This window comes from Pundamilia nyererei, unplaced genomic scaffold (genome assembly GCF_000239375.1).
Source record: "Pundamilia nyererei isolate P.nyererei 1_Seehausen unplaced genomic scaffold, PunNye1.0 scaffold00088, whole genome shotgun sequence".
In the NCBI taxonomy this organism is placed as follows: domain Eukaryota; kingdom Metazoa; phylum Chordata; class Actinopteri; order Cichliformes; family Cichlidae; genus Pundamilia; species Pundamilia nyererei.
Genome location: NW_005187489.1, coordinates 1,168,007 through 1,185,780, shown reverse-complemented (window position 1 = coordinate 1,185,780; position 17,774 = coordinate 1,168,007). Strand labels below are relative to the sequence as shown.

General features: G+C 41.1%; 1 protein-coding gene across 1 annotated transcript in view; it reads left to right on the top strand.

Moving 5' to 3' along the window:
- ralgapa2 (Ral GTPase activating protein catalytic subunit alpha 2) overlaps positions 1 to 17,774 on the top strand; it is a 104,390-nt gene that overhangs the window by 45,389 nt on the left and 41,227 nt on the right. Inside the window, exons 17-30 of the mRNA XM_005739033.1 lie at positions 999 to 1,145; positions 1,500 to 1,622; positions 4,230 to 4,315; positions 4,407 to 4,497; positions 4,712 to 4,885; positions 5,923 to 6,108; positions 6,809 to 7,002; positions 7,251 to 7,349; positions 7,878 to 8,033; positions 11,550 to 11,678; positions 12,668 to 12,796; positions 13,070 to 13,128; positions 13,972 to 14,080; positions 16,565 to 16,615. Coding sequence (XP_005739090.1) covers positions 999 to 1,145; positions 1,500 to 1,622; positions 4,230 to 4,315; positions 4,407 to 4,497; positions 4,712 to 4,885; positions 5,923 to 6,108; positions 6,809 to 7,002; positions 7,251 to 7,349; positions 7,878 to 8,033; positions 11,550 to 11,678; positions 12,668 to 12,796; positions 13,070 to 13,128; positions 13,972 to 14,080; positions 16,565 to 16,615 — 1,733 coding nt within the window. The remainder of the gene's footprint in view (positions 1 to 998; positions 1,146 to 1,499; positions 1,623 to 4,229; positions 4,316 to 4,406; positions 4,498 to 4,711; positions 4,886 to 5,922; positions 6,109 to 6,808; positions 7,003 to 7,250; positions 7,350 to 7,877; positions 8,034 to 11,549; positions 11,679 to 12,667; positions 12,797 to 13,069; positions 13,129 to 13,971; positions 14,081 to 16,564; positions 16,616 to 17,774) is intronic.

Genomic DNA, 17,774 nt, shown 5'->3' with positions numbered 1-17,774 from the left:
GTGTGTGTGTGTGTGTGTGTGTGTGTGTGTGTGTGTGTGTGTGTGTGTGTGTGTGTGTCAATTAAAATTTTAACTACACAAATTTTTATCATCATCATTTGAATCTGCATGGATTTAGGGGAGAGTATGCGTTTCAGCTGATAAGGAGCAAAAAGTCAGTTTGAAAATACTACAGATACTCCACACTGGAAGTCACGTATTGCCATTTACAAATGTGTTACTACATGTCAGAAAATGTATCTTTTAATTTAAAATGAATGTCAGCTGTATGTCATTATTATTTAGGAATAAATTAAAAAGCCTCCTCATGATCATCTTAAAAGGGTCACGCGGCTGTTAAATAATCATAATAATAATCAGTTCACTAAATTCAGAACCAAAACATCGCTGATCTTTGTTTTTGCTTTTTGGAGGAAAACTTTAGCATTCGTGCTCATTTTCTATATAGTTTCTTTACTTCTGTTGCACATTTAAAACCAGAGATTTTCACAGTAAAATAAAATCTAAAATTGACACAGTGCAGAATCAGTGTTTCTTCATTATCTGAGAAATGTGTATTACCCGTTTTTTATTTTATTGTCTTCCAGGCGTTTTGATTTCTTTCCCTCGTGATTTATATTTGGTAGATTTTGTGGTATTGCTGTGCTGATTTGTGTTATGATTTTCTATATTTTTTCTGTATAAAATCTTTAAATCTCACTTTTGTGACAGTGTCCCTTTATTTTTATTTATTTATTTGACTGGTTTTAAAATATTTTCTCTCTTAAAGCCGTTTTATTTTAACCTGTGACTCACATGCGACTATATTTGGATCAAACTCTGGTGCTGCTGGTCTTCAATTGCTCCATTTTCACGATCAGAATTGAATTTATTAGCAGAAGCTTCTTTGCAGCATTTTGTACTTTACTATCATTGAATATTTGCTTCTTTCCTTTACCTTTTTTCTCTTCCCACTGTCTCTCTTCTTTTTCCTCTTCTTTCTCCTTCCCTGATGGAAGCTAAGCGAAGCCAGTCCATCAGCAACTGTGTTCATCTATACGAGGCTTTGCCCACTACTAAAAGTGTTCCTATGCTGCTCCACACTGTGAGCTCTTTCTTGCCTGGTATCTCTTCTGGTAACTCTGCTTGCTCTCACAGACTCTCAGGTAAAGTATTGTGAGAGCTGCATGTGTTTGCATGTTGCGTGACCTTCGCCCAGCCTTTCCCATTCATATTCAGTCACAGTCTCTCGTATAGCACCCTGAACTTTTTATTTAATCCATGTTGTTGGATGATCTGACTAATGCATTTCTCAAGATTGCCCCGGTGCCTTGTGCTGTCCTTAACAAGTGTATGTATCACCGTTGCATGTTTGCATGCCCTGTTTTTCCTCACCATGTTTCATATGTGTGAAATCTTTGTCTGTACAGTGTCTGCAAGTCATATTCCAGTGTGTTTCCATGATATTTGATCCGTATTGCACCTCTGCCTGACCATGTCTCTGTCTTCCCGACTGTCAGATGTGGAGGAGTGTCAGCTGTCAGAGTGTGGGGGAGAGGAGGAGCTGGGAGGCAGAGACAGTCCTCTGCCGCGTAGCAGCAGCACCTCAGACATCACCCAACAGCTGTCTGAGACCTTACCAGGTATATACAAGCGCAAAGCACTTTTTAATCTTCTGTATACACTCACTGAATACTGTATTAGGTACACCCTACAAGTACCAGATGTTTTTCCAATCATCTGCTGTCCAATTTTGCTGAGACTGTTCAAGGTGTAGCCTCAGTTTCCTGCCGCTGTAGCTCATCTCCTTCAAAGTTTCAGTTATTGGCATTCAGAGATGCTCTTCTGCACACCCTGGTTGTGATTAGAGGTTATTTGAGTTATTGTTGCCTTCCTATCCACTTAAAGCAGTTTGGCACTTACTGAGAACTATTGCTCACTGGACAATTTCCTTTTATAGGCCTATTCAACTATTTTCAGTGGAATTACTCCTCTTTTATTCAGTTTGTGTGTTCAGCTGTGATACAAATTAACCCTGCAGTTTCTTTATAAAAGAGAAGTAATCTGTCACTTCAGTTGTCTTTATTACACCACTATCCAGTGCAATATTACGGTATTAATCTTATTCGGTTTTTCAAAGCAATACAAAAAAAGCAAATAACAGCTTGTTTTTCACAGTTAAAAATTTAACCTCGTGATAAAAAGGATATGAAAAACAGGCCAAACACCAAATTGAATTTTTCTGTTTAGTCAGATTTTCATAAACAGGAAGTTACTGACTTCTTTACCCTTTATAAGCTTGGAGCAGAAACGGCTGATATAATCGTGCAGCTCGAGTTTGCAAATGAGTTTGAACATCATATATTTGCACATACATGTACAAAAACAACCATTTAGAAAAAACAGCTCTGTAAGCAAATTAAAGAAAGGTAAAATTCATTATTCTTCTTTTCAACTAGATGATGTGAGAGTGGACTTGTATAGTGTGAACACTTTTTATTATTTACATTACATTCAACTGGAATTTTTCATTTTAACAGCTAAGCCTGATATGTTTGATTTTTAAGCATGAATAGTTAAACAGACCTTAAACTGTATGTCAGAGATCTTTGGTGTTATTATTGTTTAAGTGATGAGACGGTGGATTTATGAGCCAGTGCTAGTCAGCTTGGTTTAGAAGCTGCATTGCACAGAAACAGGTGTCTGCTAATTATTTCAGAGATGCAGTACATCCAGAGTATTCACAGCATTCTCCAGCTGGAATAAAGCTGCCGCGTTAACGCCCTATTCCAAATAGATTCAATTCATTTATCACAATAAAATTCTGCACACAATAGTGAAGTGAAAAAGTTGCTTGAAATTCTGGCAAATTTATTAAAAAAATTAAAGTATTCACAGCTCTTGCTTAATAACTTGGCAGCAATTGCAGCCTCAAGTCTTTTTGAGTATGATGCTTCAAGGTTGGCGCACCTATTTTTTTGTTGGGGGGGCAGTTTCTCACATCCTTTGCAGAAACTGTCAAGCTTGGTCTGAATCAGGAGCTTTGGTGCACAGCCATTTTCAGGTCTCTCCATAGTTGTTCAGTCAGTTTCAAGTCTGGACTCTGGCTGAGGCACTCGGGGCATTCAGAGAGTCTCAAAGCCACTCCTTTATTATCATGGCTGTGTGCTTACGTTTCTTGTCCTGTTGGAAGATGAACCTTCAGCCCAGTCTGAGGTTCAGAGCACTCAGGAGCAAGTTATCATCAAGCATGTCTCTGTAGATTGCTGCATTTATGCTGAAATGCATCCCAACAACTTGATGCATCCCAACAACTTGATGCTGCCACCACCATGCTTTACTGTAGGGACGGTGTCCCAGCAACAATGGTTACTGTAAGGTGCTTTATATTTAAAGGTAAAGACCCTACAATAATAACGAGGGGGAAAAAAAATCACATGTCCTCTATGAGCAAGCGTGTTGGCGACAGTGGGGAGGACAGAGGACAGTCTGCTGAGGGGAGGATGGCAGGACAAAGACATGCTGTGGAAGAGAGCCAGAAATTAGTACTAACAAATAAGTGCAGAGAGGTGTACAAACACATAGTGAGTGAAAAAAGTGACTGAGGAAGAAATGCTCACTGCATCGTGGGAATCCCCCAGCAGCCTACACCTATTGCAGCATAACTAAGGGAGGATTCAGGGTCCCCTGATCCAGCCTTAATTATGTGCTTTGTGAAAAAGGAAAGTTTGAAGCCTAATCTTAAGTACAGATACAGTCTCGGTCTCCTGAATCCAAACTGGAATCTGGTTCCACAGAAGAGGGGCCTGAAAACTGAAGGCTCTGCCTCCCATTCTACTTTTAAATACTGTAGGAACAACAAGTAGGCCTGTGTGAGAGCAAAGTGCTCTAATCAGATGAGAGACCTTTTGGCAAACTCCAGGTGGGCTGTCATGGGCTTTTTACCTGAGAAGCATCTTCCATCTGGCTACTCTACCATTCAGGTCTGAAGTGCTGCAGAAATGGTTCTTTTAGAAGGTTCTCCTCTCTCCAGTGTAACTGGACACTCTGGCGCTCGATCAGAGTGATAATCGGGTTCTTGGTCACCTTCCTGAGCCTGTGTGCTCTGATTGCTCTGATTGGTCAGAAGACCTGCTTTAAACATATTCATTTATTTATTTTTTTATAATTAAGATCAGGGCCACAGGGATTAACTGAACATGTTCCAGTTTTTGGTAGAGACCAAATCAGAACTGTTTGTTGCCTTTCAGTCCAGCAGAGAGAGTACTCGCCTACTTCCTGTGGTTCTGATAGCAGGATGTCTGAGGGCAGGACTGAGAGCAGTGAACCACCTGTGGTGAGAACATTCATCCTCAACCATCGTGTTAGCTTAAAATAAGATTGATCAACGCTTGGTTCATCTGTTTAAATGTTTGCCTTTGTTGTAGATCCTCATCCGACGGACCAGCAGCTCAGCTGAGACAGAGTGCAATACTGAGGGACACGCAAACTACACGAGGCCCAAGCTCAGAGAGAAAAGTTAGAAGTTATAATCACTGTTTAGTTTTAATGTTAAACATAAATTGCTTTTTAAAAATGTGAATTTTCATCAGCATACTCTAAGACTATAGCATATAAATATGTAATTGTTGCATTGGATATTACAGTTTTCCTTACAGAGCTAGTAGGCTCCATTTGAAGCTTCTTTTGCTTTTTTTTTCTTTCATGAATTTAATCTTTTCACCTTACCTAGGTGAGAGTGTTAGTAGCGAGACGTCCAATGGCTACCTCAATGAGGCTGAAGTTACCTGGCAGGCGTTTGATGAGGAAGCCGATAATCAGTCCACGCAGTCGGCACACATGGACGTAACAGTTGATCCTCAGAGCCAGGGGAGTCTGCTGCTCAGCCATAATGAAGCTTTAGCAGGTAGAAACTCACAGCATGCCCCTAAATCTTGATGCAAGTGTCTCTATTAATGTCTCTGTTTAGCTGTGCTTGTTACAGTTTGTTTGAGCTAACAAATCCAGTCAGAGTACTTGATTTATGTCTGTCTGCAGCCTGCAGCTGGTTTGATACATATAATAGTTAGCAACAGAGCTAATATCCTCATTATTATAAAGGAAGCCCTTTGTGACCATTCATCACAGTGATTAAATTATTTGGGAGACTTCAGCAGTTGTGCAGTTTAAACTGGGTTTTGTAACGTTGCTCTTGATTGATAGATTGATCAATCTTAGGAAGGGTGAAAAACCTAATATTGTCTAGATGACTTCTCCCAAGCAATTTAAGATTTTAAATCTGCTCGGAGTTTGTGGTGTTTGAAAAGTGGAAATGTTATGAAAGGAAAAGTAACCTGTGGTCTCTGGTTTGTTTAAGGTATCTACAGATGTTTGACAAATTTAAGGGTGGGAAAAAAGATGCGCTGTTGTAGTATGGAGAAGAACCACCACAGCATCATTTTACTTTTTGCCCCTTGGAGGGATAGAACACATTTTTTCCAGGAAATATTCCCTCATTTGGTTTTCTGATGCTGTGCAAAAACTCATAGGTACTGTCTCATGTGTAATCAGATAGGAAGTGAAGTGGTGACTGTGGATAGCATGTGGTTCACATAATTTTCATTCAGTGAGAGCATTGTCATGTTGGAGGAGACTACTCCCATCAGGATAGAGATGTTTCATTAACCAGGAAAAATGGAGGAGGGGCTTGAATTAGCTGGTTTGTTTTTCCTTTAATTTGTCACCTGTCAATTTCTGTGAGGGGGGGATTACCACAACATCCCTTCAGCTTTGAGGCTTTTTATTTATTTACTCCCTCCCCCCTCGTGTATGCAGATATTGTCGTCCCCCTGTCTGCCCTTCCCACCCTTGTACGTGAACTTCTGTGTTTCCCACATTGTGATCACTGCCCCTCTGCTCTGTTCCTCAAACCCAGTTTGATCCATGTCCACTTGTTGTTTTTAGGTCCTGAGTGTGCTCTCCCTACCCACTCCGCATCCCCGTCCTACCACCACAACCACCAAAACCACTACCACTACCCCCAGAATCCCCCCGCTTCACCAGCCCTGCTGGTGCACACAGAGTGCCCACGGGATTGCCCCCTGGACGACACCATGCATCAGTCTGTCTTACACATGCCACACCACTTGGGTACTGCTCCCTAGCTGCTACTCATCATGTAGACCACAGTCTTCATCTGCATTTCACTTCTTTGTCTTAAATTCCCCCTGTAGATTTTTCTATTTTCTTTTTCTTTGTTTGGTTTGATGCTACTCTTACTTAAAGTAGTTGCTTTGTCATCATTCTGCACACATAATACAAAATAATTGCTCTTTTGTTTCTTCTTGTAAACAAATGAGCAATCTTTTATCTTTTTTTTCCTGCAACTAAATTTAAAAACAGTGAAACAGAAAAAACTTTCAGAAGTCATTTGAATCACCTCACATCAGCTACACTATCATCTGTCTTTCCAAGCCTTTACTCCCTCAGGTTCTCATTGCTCTCCTGCTGCCCACTAGGTGGCACTGTCCTGCCACAATTCACTTGGATGATGCATGTGGTTTCTGCCTGTTTCCCAAAAGTATTTGAGTGTTTTATTCACTTGCATAATGCGTTTGGGGAAAATGCACCAGATAACTTAAGGATTTGGTCAACAGCTGCTCTAACGACGCATTAGCATTGAGAGTCAAATCAATTCATTTTATTATAACTGTATAAAGTTGATCTGCATTTGTTGACTGAATCCATTCAGCTAAATAAAATGAAGTCTTTCTTGGTACTGGCAAAGTGTTGCCAAATAATAATTTCTGTAACCCACATCACCCATTACTCTTTCTATGTGACCATGCAGATAGCAGTGAGTTTCTGGCTGATGATGTCAGCATCATTGCTGGTGGGACTCTGACTGGCTGGCATGCTGATTCAGCCTTCGTCCTGTGGAGGAGAATTTTGGGTATCTTGGGAGATGTCAACAATATCCGCTGCCCCAAAATCCATGCCAAGGTCTTCTCCTATCTCTATGAGCTGTGGCACAAGCTGGCCAAGGTACAATAAAGACATAATCAGCTGATGATAAACCAGTAATTCCATATGTTATGTGTACACGAGCATTAAAAAAAAAAGCCTACATCAAAGTGATGCTTTTAAATCCTCTTTATGTCAAAGACAGATAAAATTTCTATAAATGTGACATTTTAAATCAGACATTGTATTCTGTACTTCCTAAAGCAGAGAGTTTGAACCAAGCATTAGATATGATGTGTTATTCAATGAAGTGAAATGTTTGCTTACAGATTCGGGACAATCTTGGGATTAGTGTGGACAACCAGTCTTCTCCGCCCCAACCTGCCTTCATCCCACCTCTTCGAATGCTTGCGTCCTGGCTTTTCAGGGTATGAACAATGCAAAGACACAGCAGATGTTCAAAACGCTTTTTATATGTTAGTGTGCACACAAGCTATGGATGAAATACTAAAACCTAAAAATTATTTATAGATCTGATTGCCGGATCCACTGTCATGTCATTAAAAGTAAATATTAAAACATTTAGAGTGAATTTCTCAATTGGTGCTATTTGGGGGGGGGAAATCTGGGAGGATCTTATAATGCTCAGAAGGCAATATCATTACATTTCCAGGAGCAGCAAAAAGTAATCAATGCAGCCGAATGGTTAGCCTTGGCGGCAACAAACATATTAGTATTATCTAATCAAACTGTTTATGCAAACCAATAAAAGGAAGAATGTTGCCTCAATATGTGTTATGTCTGTATGAGGGAAAATTTAGTGGCTGGAGTTGGATTTATTTATTTATTTTTTAATGGGTTGGGGACAAAATGCATCAGCTTCTCAAGCCTCTGCTGCAGCTTAATAGAATAGAAGTGTCTCCAGCTCCTGATAATGGCACTCCTCCCCTCTTTAGGCCACCATGCTGCCTGCAGAGTACAAGGCTGGCAAACTGCAGGCCTTCAAACTGATCTGTGAGATGATGACCAGGCACCAGGATGTGCTCCCCAACAGTGATTTCCTGGTGCACCTTTACCACATCATGCACAAGGGCTTCATGAGCGATGACCCGGTAAGGCTCCTGCACAAAAGCTGCCGGTTGTTCCTCTTTCCTCCAGTAGATGGCGCATTGGTCAAATCAATGTGCATCAGCCCTGATTAAAAACTGAAAAGCAATTAAGGCTGTTTGTTTTTGTCAGTTTGCCATTTACTTTTTTTAATGTGTGATTTTTGTCGTATTCAACTGGTTGTATTTGCTGCAATCTTTGTACTCGTGTCAGTACTAGTCATGTGTTTGGAGTGATGAGTTAGGTTCAAGGGTTTCCTGGCAGGAGTGAGGACACAGTTTATATAGGTTTATGATTGTGACCCTTGTTTTATTTACAAAAAGAAGGTGAGGAGGAACATTACTGTGTTTTGGCATCTTCCACCTCCTTCAGCCACACCCTTCCTAGTATTCAGGTCTGGCATTGCTCCATTGCTTCTGCACAAAGCTGAGTGGTTATGAATGGAGTTCCTCTAAATAAAAACGTGAAGATGAAAATGTGTGTAAGAGATGTTTTGCGTGTGTGTGTGTGTGTGTGTGTGTGTGTGTGTGTGTGTATAAAGGACTGTAGATTTATATATGCCCTCCTCGCCGGGTTTCTGTTGCGCTTTGGCTGTGTGACAAGCTTATTAGAATGTTTTCCATGTCGTTAAATAATGTTTTGAGCCCCTGCCGCGTATACGTGATTAATTAAGGACTGACGTCTGTCGCGCTCCGTTAGACTGACACGTCGGCCGGGGGCCCGGAGTAGACTGGCCCGCTTGCCTCTGTGTATGCGAGTGTGTGTGAAGGAGTGGGAGGGGAGCCTGGGGAACGTAGTGCAGAGTAGAGCAATGAGGGGGGCACTCTGAGAGAGCAGGCAGCATTCTCAAGCTTTTGTTGTGGCTCTGTATAATGCGTTGGGGGGCCAGAGCCAGGCTGGCCACTGAAGCATGCTCAAATTGGCCAGAGAAAAGAGTCCTCACGCCACACAATAGAGGACAGCCGCACGCCTGCTTAACATAAGAAAGTGGCTCTTACTCTCCTCCTCCTTCCTCTCTGCCTTCACCCCACCCCCCCAATGCACCTAAAACATTTGCGATTTTGATTTCTTTCAAAGCATACAAATATTTTTAAGCTTCTTTATTTATAAGCTTTTTCTGGAGGCTCCAATTATAGGACTTATTTTTTTTAAATGTTTTTTTCTTTGTGCGTTTAATATTAGACATCTGAAGATGTTTGGTCTTTTTGTTCAACAGCATCTCTCATATCTTTAGAAATGAATGCTGAATGTATAGTCTGCCTGTCAATGGAGTAACACAGTCTGCCTTAAACAGCCATGCTTTATAGACAGCAGGGGGAATCCCAGTGTAAATCCTCACCAATAAAATCAACTAAGCTTGGAGGAAAATGACATTTCCCTTGGAGGGATTCTCCTTCCAACTGACAGAGTGCCAAGGTCGGGGCTATTGTCCTGATAGTCTGTCAGTCTCTGGTCACTGGTCTCACAAAAGCATGACCACCGCACAATGGCAGTAATCTATCTAATAGGTCTGCAATCTGGAGTGCAATAGTCACCAGCATATTTTGCTAAACATAATAAGTGCACACAAAGCTTTAATGCATCTATTCACCTTTTATTCTTTAGGTTAAAGAAAGGGCTCGAAAGCACTAACACATTTGCACAAACACACAGATTTCAGCACCTGTGCAGAGCTGGCTTCTCCTTTTAACTCTGTTCATCTTGTCATTCCCTAAAAGGAGGCTGCTGCATAATTTATATAGTGTCAGATTAAAATGTGAAGGTTGACCCGTAGGCCACCGACACGGCTGTTGATTAAACTGCTCGTGGCTACAACAGCCTGCAGGTAGGTTATTATCCCTTTCTTACAACTTGTGAATGAATTACAATAGGAAATATGTCCCCATGCGAAACTGTACATTTAAATTGGTAAATTTTGGGATTCTGTGCAGAGTGATGTAATGCCAGAATGAACCCCGTCACCCCAGGGGCCAGCAGGTGGAAAGCGTTTGCTTTCGTGAAAATGAGGCCACATAAAAAGGCCTGAGGTGGCTCTATTCAGAGTTACGTTAATGCACCTTTTGTTGATGCAGGGGCTATTCCTACTGCCAACACAGCGCCGCATGCGGTTATTCCCTTTCCACATTTCTCTGTTCTGATTTCTATACACACTTCAAATCAGGTTCCCTCTACTTGCACGTACAATTGAAAGCACTTTGCATTCTACATTTGTGGCTTCCTCTAAAATGCTCATTTCAGGCAATCAAGAAACAGTTTGTTGCCTGCTAATTACCTCTGACTGCACTACACATTATGCTTCAGAGGTCAATTACCAACAAAACGAGGGTAAAATGGGCCCTCAATCCCGAAGCTCTTCCCACCAATTTTCCACATGTGTTGCTGGTGTTGGTTTGACTTCCTACTAGTCTTCTCTGTGTTTATTCTATTCTGTTGTTCACCTGGATTCCCTGTTTACCAAAGCTCTGGGTGATTAATGTCGCGCATAGATAGTGGTACTGTGTGTGTGTGTGTGTGTGTGTGTGTGTGTGTGTGTTTTTGAGAGAGAGAGAAATTGTTTGTTAAGGTGCCCTTCGGTTCAGCTAGAAACGGGCTGATGTTTGAACTGTCCGATTTACACAAGTTTATGGCCAAGAAGGCAGGTGTTTGGAGCCTGGACCTTGCCTTCATACGCAAATATGCGCATGCATGACTCAGATAAGAGAGACAGCAATCTTTCCGTCTTATTTAGATGCTGCATTCTTTTATTCTTAAACTAATTATTTATATTTTTTTCCCAAGAGTATTTCCTGTGTCCGTCAATGGTGAAGAAATGAGCGTCTTTGCTGTAAGATTACCAGCTAAATATAGTCTGGAAATTCTCAAGCATCCTTTTACGCCCTTCACTAGTGCAGTATTATACTGTACATACTTGAGCAGTTTGTGCAGAACCCTCTGCAATACAGCATATGCCTGTGTTGAAAGAGCACCCATCTGCCACTGAGCCGCCTGCACCTCAACCAAACAATACCTTGTCTCTGGCTTTAATTACAGGTTTGCGTGTGTGTGTACATACATGTGACTCTTGAAAGTTGAGGTCTTTTGTTCTCCCTCTTATCCACTGTGAACAATCCATCTGCTGTCTCTCTCTTCTGTCTGTCTTTCCCACTCTGTTTTTTTCCCCTTTTTTTGTCCTTTAGTGACATGCACTGTTGAGTGCTTTACTCTCCTCAGCACGCTTAAAATGCTTAGCCTACCTGTTGAAGTGAAAAGCTTTCTCGGTGCCACGTCTCTCACACTGTGGCCCATTTACAAAATATTTCTGATACTGCTTCACTCCACCCACACTAACAACACGCGAGGCTCCCCCCAAATGCAAAAATCCCAGGCTGTAATCGTAAACATTCTGGAGAATTAAAAGAAGGAAAAAAAATCTGTTTTTGTTCTGTTATTCAGGCTGTTCCTAAATAAAGTCTGCAGAGATATAATAACGGAGATTGCTGCAGACATGATGACAGTTTATCTGTGTCCATGCTTATCATCAGGATGTTTTGAACACCATCATCCGCTCCTGCTCTCCTCGATTCTTCTTCCTCGGCCTGCCGGGCTTCACAATGCTGATTGGAGATTTCATCGCTGCTGCTGCCTGCGTCCTCACCTCTGGCTCCTCAGAGGTACAAACACACTTTCAACTTTTATTTGATATTTCAGTCATACAGGAATTTATGAGTCAAGAACTAGAAAAAGGTTTCAGATTTTTTTCTTTTTTCCCACAAATCAGTCGCACTGTAAATCTGCAACAAAGATGATAAAATTCTTCACAAAACATCATAAATCATCCTTCTCATCTTTTGCAGCTGTTTGACATTGAAAAGCTGATATTGTTTTGTGACATTTTTATGCTTTTAGCAATAAAAAATTTATTTGAGGCACCAAATAGCAGAAATGTTAAAAAACAAAATACAAACTGCACTTACATGTAGGACTGAGCAACTGTGGCTGAAATTAGAATTATAGATATTTTGTCTTACTATGATTATTCATCATGATAGATGACTTCATGTTTGAGGACTAAATGAAATACGTAAATATCCTTTTTTTCATTAAATCCACACAAGTATTAAATGAAAAGTCTTAATATGACTGTTGGTCATGTTCAGTTAATGTTGTAAACCATCTGTACAAGTGAGCATATGGACTTTAGATAGAGAGAGAGCTGATCTGGAGCAGATCAATATTATGGCCACTATCTGTTACTTGCACAGCTTTAAACCCGAATATGGTTCAGTTGATGTTAACTGTCATTTATCAGGTGTGTATGTGTTGCTTCTTCCTGTTTTTGCCATTACACGTACCTCCCAGCATAGATTTGTTCTCGCTCCTCAGTTTAACAGCAGCTCATCAGGTGCGGCAGCACAACCTGCTACAGAGCTGCACCCATCATGCATTTAATCAATCATTTTGTTGTCCAGCGCCTAACATGTGAGATGTTTTTCCGTCAGCAGAATCATGAATAAAGATGAAATTAAATCTGCAAGCTCCCTCAAATCCTCATCCATCGTATGCGTTCTGCGCCTTTCGCTTGAAGCGGGTTGTTTATGTGTTTGTCTCTGGTATTAATGATGCCGTGGGTTTGGTTTTCTTTTTTAAAAACTTCCTCCAGGCTCCGAGGGTGGAAGCTCAGACGATCCTGGGCTCCCTCGTGTGTTTCCCAAACCTCTACCTCCAGATTCCTATACTGCACCGTGTGCCTGGCTCTGATGACATCAATGTGAGCAATGAGGACATCAAGGTAAACGCTCATGATGTGCAGTGACGGGAATACGGACACTTCATATAAAAGCAGATGTTGTTTTAATTAGGATCAATCAGTCGTCTGCTGTGTAAATCATGACAAACTTATCCTAAACGTTATTAGATACAGCAGTGTGAACATCACACTGATTTAACATGACTACAAGGCTGTGTGTTACAGTTAATGGCGTCTTATTGTTATAAAGATGAAGGAAGGAATGGCTTGGATTGTCACTGAGAACTGTTAACTGGTGTTGTCGTTTCTGTTCAGAATTACTTGGTCAACATCCTGCTGGAGACGGCAACGAAGGAGCACTATGAAGGGGCGAGGTATGATTAGTAATTCTTTTGTTGCACTGTCTGATATGATCGCGTTTTACACACGTTCCAAGAAAAGGTTTGGGAACCTGCTCGTCACTGTTTTCTAATACTGTTTCTATGTTGATCACTCCTCGATAAATACAGAATACATATTTTTTTAACAATCTTGTCCACCTGTGTCACGATTGTCGTGTTCTTGTAAGCTTTGGATTACACCTGCCTCTCCTCCTGCTCTATCATATTGTTGTTATTGTCATCATGACATGTTTTGAAATGCTTCCGCAGCCTTTTCCTGCTTTGTTCTTCCACTAAATTGTCATTGAGGCGTTGTTGACACCAGCCAATCATTTTTAAGAGGGGCAGACTAACTAACCACACTTTACCAGCCTCCTCTTTTGGAGAAGCACCTCTACAGCCAACACTTCCAATCTCAAAACTCACTCAAGTAGCTTGTGGAGAACTCATTAGCATCGAGGTTCACTTCATTTTTCCAGGCTGCACTGAATGATTAGTGTTCAATAAAGACATAAACTGGAGCGGTTTAGTTTTGTAGACAAACAAAGTACAACCAATCAGTGCAGACATGTATTCATTCCAACATTTAGTTTCTCTTTGCAGCTGTACATTTCTGTATACATAAGGAATTTGAAGAGGCTAATGGTGGTGAAGCAGTGGGCTACCTGTCATTAAAATTTGATGCAACGCTTCTAAAGCCTGTTTGCAAAAAAAAAAAAAAAGTCCAAATGTTCATGGTTTTAATTATACAGTAGTTTATTTCTCAAAACATCTGATCCCATTCAGATCCTGCTCTACTTAAATCTGCACATTTTGTTCTCTGCTGCTGCCATTCAGGTGCATTGCTGTGTGCAGCCTGGGTCTGTGGGTGTGTGAGGAGCTAATGCAAAAGAACATCCACCCCCAGGTTAAAGATGCCATCAATGTTTTGGGAGTGACACTAAAGGTGAGTGAACCTCTTACCCGAGGACGCTGCACTTGTGCATTTCCAGTTTCATTTACAAGAAACTACAGGTGCGCTTTTTTTAAATGCTTGCGTCATGTGCTGAGAACACAGATAAGCCCGCTGTCCTGAAATGAATGGGTGTTGGAAGCTGTTTTTTCATGCAAACCTTACATTGTTTATCTCAAACTAAAATGACAGTTGATTACATAAAAGGACTGCAGAAAAATTTTCAACACGGGCAAAAAGTGTGAGAATAAAATGTGACTCGTGGGTATATTCTGGAACAGGCCTTTTTTCTCCCTAAGTGAAGAGATGCAGAGAAGCTGTGGGTTTGTGGGCTTTTTTGGTTTAGTTTTTTTTTTTTTTCTTCCATGGGAAAAGGGTTTGGGGCGGTGGCGTAATTTCCAGGCTGCTCACTCTCAGTAGATGTGGGCCAATTTAAGCAGCTACATCTCCCAGCTTCCTGCTCGAGCAAAGCCCCCACCCATCCCCTCACCCCCTTCTCTAATGGAGCAGTAATCACTCCCCTGTACAACTTGACACACAGACTCAGCCAGCCCCAAAATAGAGGGTATAGGCTGGGTGGGGGATCTAGGGGGAAGAGTGGCACTGAGAGTCTCTTTTCTAAAAGCAGGTGCTGAACTCTCAGGGCCCCTTTTTGTGTTTGGCCATTTCTGCACTCCCCACATTGTCTGCCCTTGTTACATGTTGAGAGGCATTCAGCTGGAAGAAATAGGAAATTCTATTTCTCCACAAAGAATTTCAAATCACTGAAGAAATCCACATTTGAAAGAAAATTGTCAACAGCTCAATTCTTTCCTTCAATGAGTCTGGGGAAAATGAACCATGGTTTGAAGTGAAATGAAATTATGCTGATTATCTGCACAGTAAGTGCAAAACTAAATTTAAGGAAAATTACTCCAAATTTTGGCACAGTCAGTTTGTCCTCAAACTTTTTTTTTTCACTGTCTTTAATCAGCATTGTCCCACTGCTGTTTTACAAATTACGTGACACAAATGCAGCAAGAGATTTTGTTCCTGCGTTACTCTCTGGATGCTCTGAAAGAGACATTTAAAAGCCTTAAAATCAGGGATTCTGTAGATAATTAATGTTCTGCCTTAAGATCACACATTACATTCAAAGTACTTCTGTAGTTCTAGTGTCTTTAAAAAAAACTGGCCCATTTTTTTTTAAGTGTAAGGAGAGGCTCTACTGAGGTTTATGTATCTGCAAAATTTAAAGAGTATCATGATAAAACACGTTCTTTCCCTTCTTTTCCTACAGTGTTTAGATTGAAAATGAACTATTGGTTGGATTAAAAGTTCCAATGAAGATAAACATTAAAAAATGGTTGTTTTTGGGGGGTTTTTTTAAGCATGACTCCTCATGTTTTTGTCAAATCTGATAGCCGATGTCATACCAGAATGATTTGACCATGTTCCAAAAAGCTTCTTGTGATGACAGGAGAGCTTGACTTTCTTGCTCTTCAAACACAAGTTCAGCTGAGTCGAGGTCATTGAGGGTGGAAGAAAGTCTACGACAGTCTGCACTTCTCAGTCTTCTTTGGTCTTCAAGTAGTTCCTGCACAGCTCTGAGATGTGTTTGGACAGGAGTGTGAATCCTTGTCTGCAGAAATGCAAATCAGCGGGTGGAGCTTGTCTCTGCAGAATCGAGGGGTGTCCAACTCGAGAGGAGTTGATATTCCCATCACTTTTTTTTTTCTCTCCTTCTTGTATCCTTCCGTTACTGCCGTAGATTTCAGAGATGGATTCATCTGTAATCAAGTGTGAAATGCTGGTATGTCTTAGCCCAGCCCAAGCATTTGGCCTTGTTTCCCCTCCTGAAAAGCAGTTTACTGACCACTAACTTTGCTTTTTTTTTTTTTTTTTTAAGTGTTAAATTCTTTATTCAGCAGGCTTTTTTCCCCCTTCAGGTCTGCCTACCTGATCCCTTTTCCTTAAAGTGTTTCAGAGGTCTTACTGTGGGTACTGTCCTCTTACAAGTCTTCAGTGTATTTTACACCCTTTGACACTGAAACTTGTCTTACTTCTGATACCTCGATCACATCATGTTATTTAACTCTGCTGGAAACTTGAGGCACTTTAAGTAAGATTTTGTTGAATAAGCCTCTTGTGAATTGATCAAATCCACCTCTTAAAATGGTCAGTGCCACAAAGCTCCTACAGCTCCACCTTAATGCTCCTACAGCTCCACCTTGATTAAAACAAAACATCTTAAATGTCTTCCTCCATTGTATATAAATTTTCTATCCCTAAACTTACTGATTATCTTCAGTTTGACATGAAAACATGGCAGATATTCAACATTGTACCAGGGTCCCACTATACGCTTCTATTGGAAAATTACGTTTTTATATACACTTGTACATGTGTGAATACACACATCTGGCATTGTATTAGTTAACTCTTTCTAATACCAGGTTGGGCCCTCTTTAACCTTGAGAACTGTTTTAATTCTGCAAGGCACAGATTCAAGGTGCAGGGAGCATTCCTCAGAGATTTTGGTCCATATCAACATGATAGCATCGCACAGCTGCTGCAGATGTGAATCTCCTGCTCCACCACATCCCAAAGGTGCTCAAGTGTGCTGAGATCTGGTGACTATGGAGGCCATTTGAGTGAACTCATCGTCGTGTTCAGAAACTGTTTGTGCAACACACTGTGTCCCAAATTTCAAATCAAAGGGGTGTGCGTGGCTAACAACAATAGTCAGTTGGTACTGAGGGGTCCAAAGTGTGCTAATAAAGTATCGCCCAACACCTGTGCACTACCAGCAGCAGCATGAACTATTGATACAAGGCATAATGGATCTTTCATGTTGCCCACTCTAATTGTTAGCCAGCTATGCAAATGTGGCAGAAGAAACGGATATTCATCAGACCGGGCAATACTTTTACAATCTTTTATTGTACAATTTTGCTGAGTCTGTTCAAATTGTAGTCCGAGTTTCATGTTCTCAGCTGACACCTGGCGTGGTCTGCTGCTGTAGCCCGTCTGCTTCAAGGCTCGACATGTTGTGCTGCATTCAGCTCTTCTGCATATCTTGGTTTGAATGAGTGGTTACGTTAGTTACAGTTACTCCCATCAGCTCAGCCGTTGTACTCTGACTTCTGGCAGGAAGACGAGGCATTTTCTTTGAGAACTACTGCTCACTATATTTTCTCTGTTTACTGTAAACTTTAGAGATGGTTTGTGGGAAAATCTCAGCAGATCAACAGTTTCTGAAACACTCTGACCAGCCCGTCTGACACCAACAACCACCCCACGTTCAAAGTTACTTAAATCACCTTTCTCCTCCTTTCTAATGCTCAGTTTGAACTTCAGCAGGTTTTCTTGATCATGTCCACACACATGTCCTAAATGCATCAAGTTACAGTGGTCCCTCGCTATAACGCGGTTCACCTTTCGCGGCCTTGCGATTTCTGGGATTTTTTTTGGTTGCAGTTGTTTTGTTTTTTTTTGTTTTTTTTCTTACAGCGCATTGTGTTCTGACTCCTGATTGGCTGTAGACCATTGTCAATCAACCCCGTGCCATGTCTCCTGTACAGTACAGAATGTGTTCAGCTTGTCAAATCTTTGATCGCTAGCAATGCAACTTTGAAGTGCTGCACTGTATGTTTGTAAGTTTTCTCACCCACAAACACAACAATGCCGACGAGAATCATGCCACCTG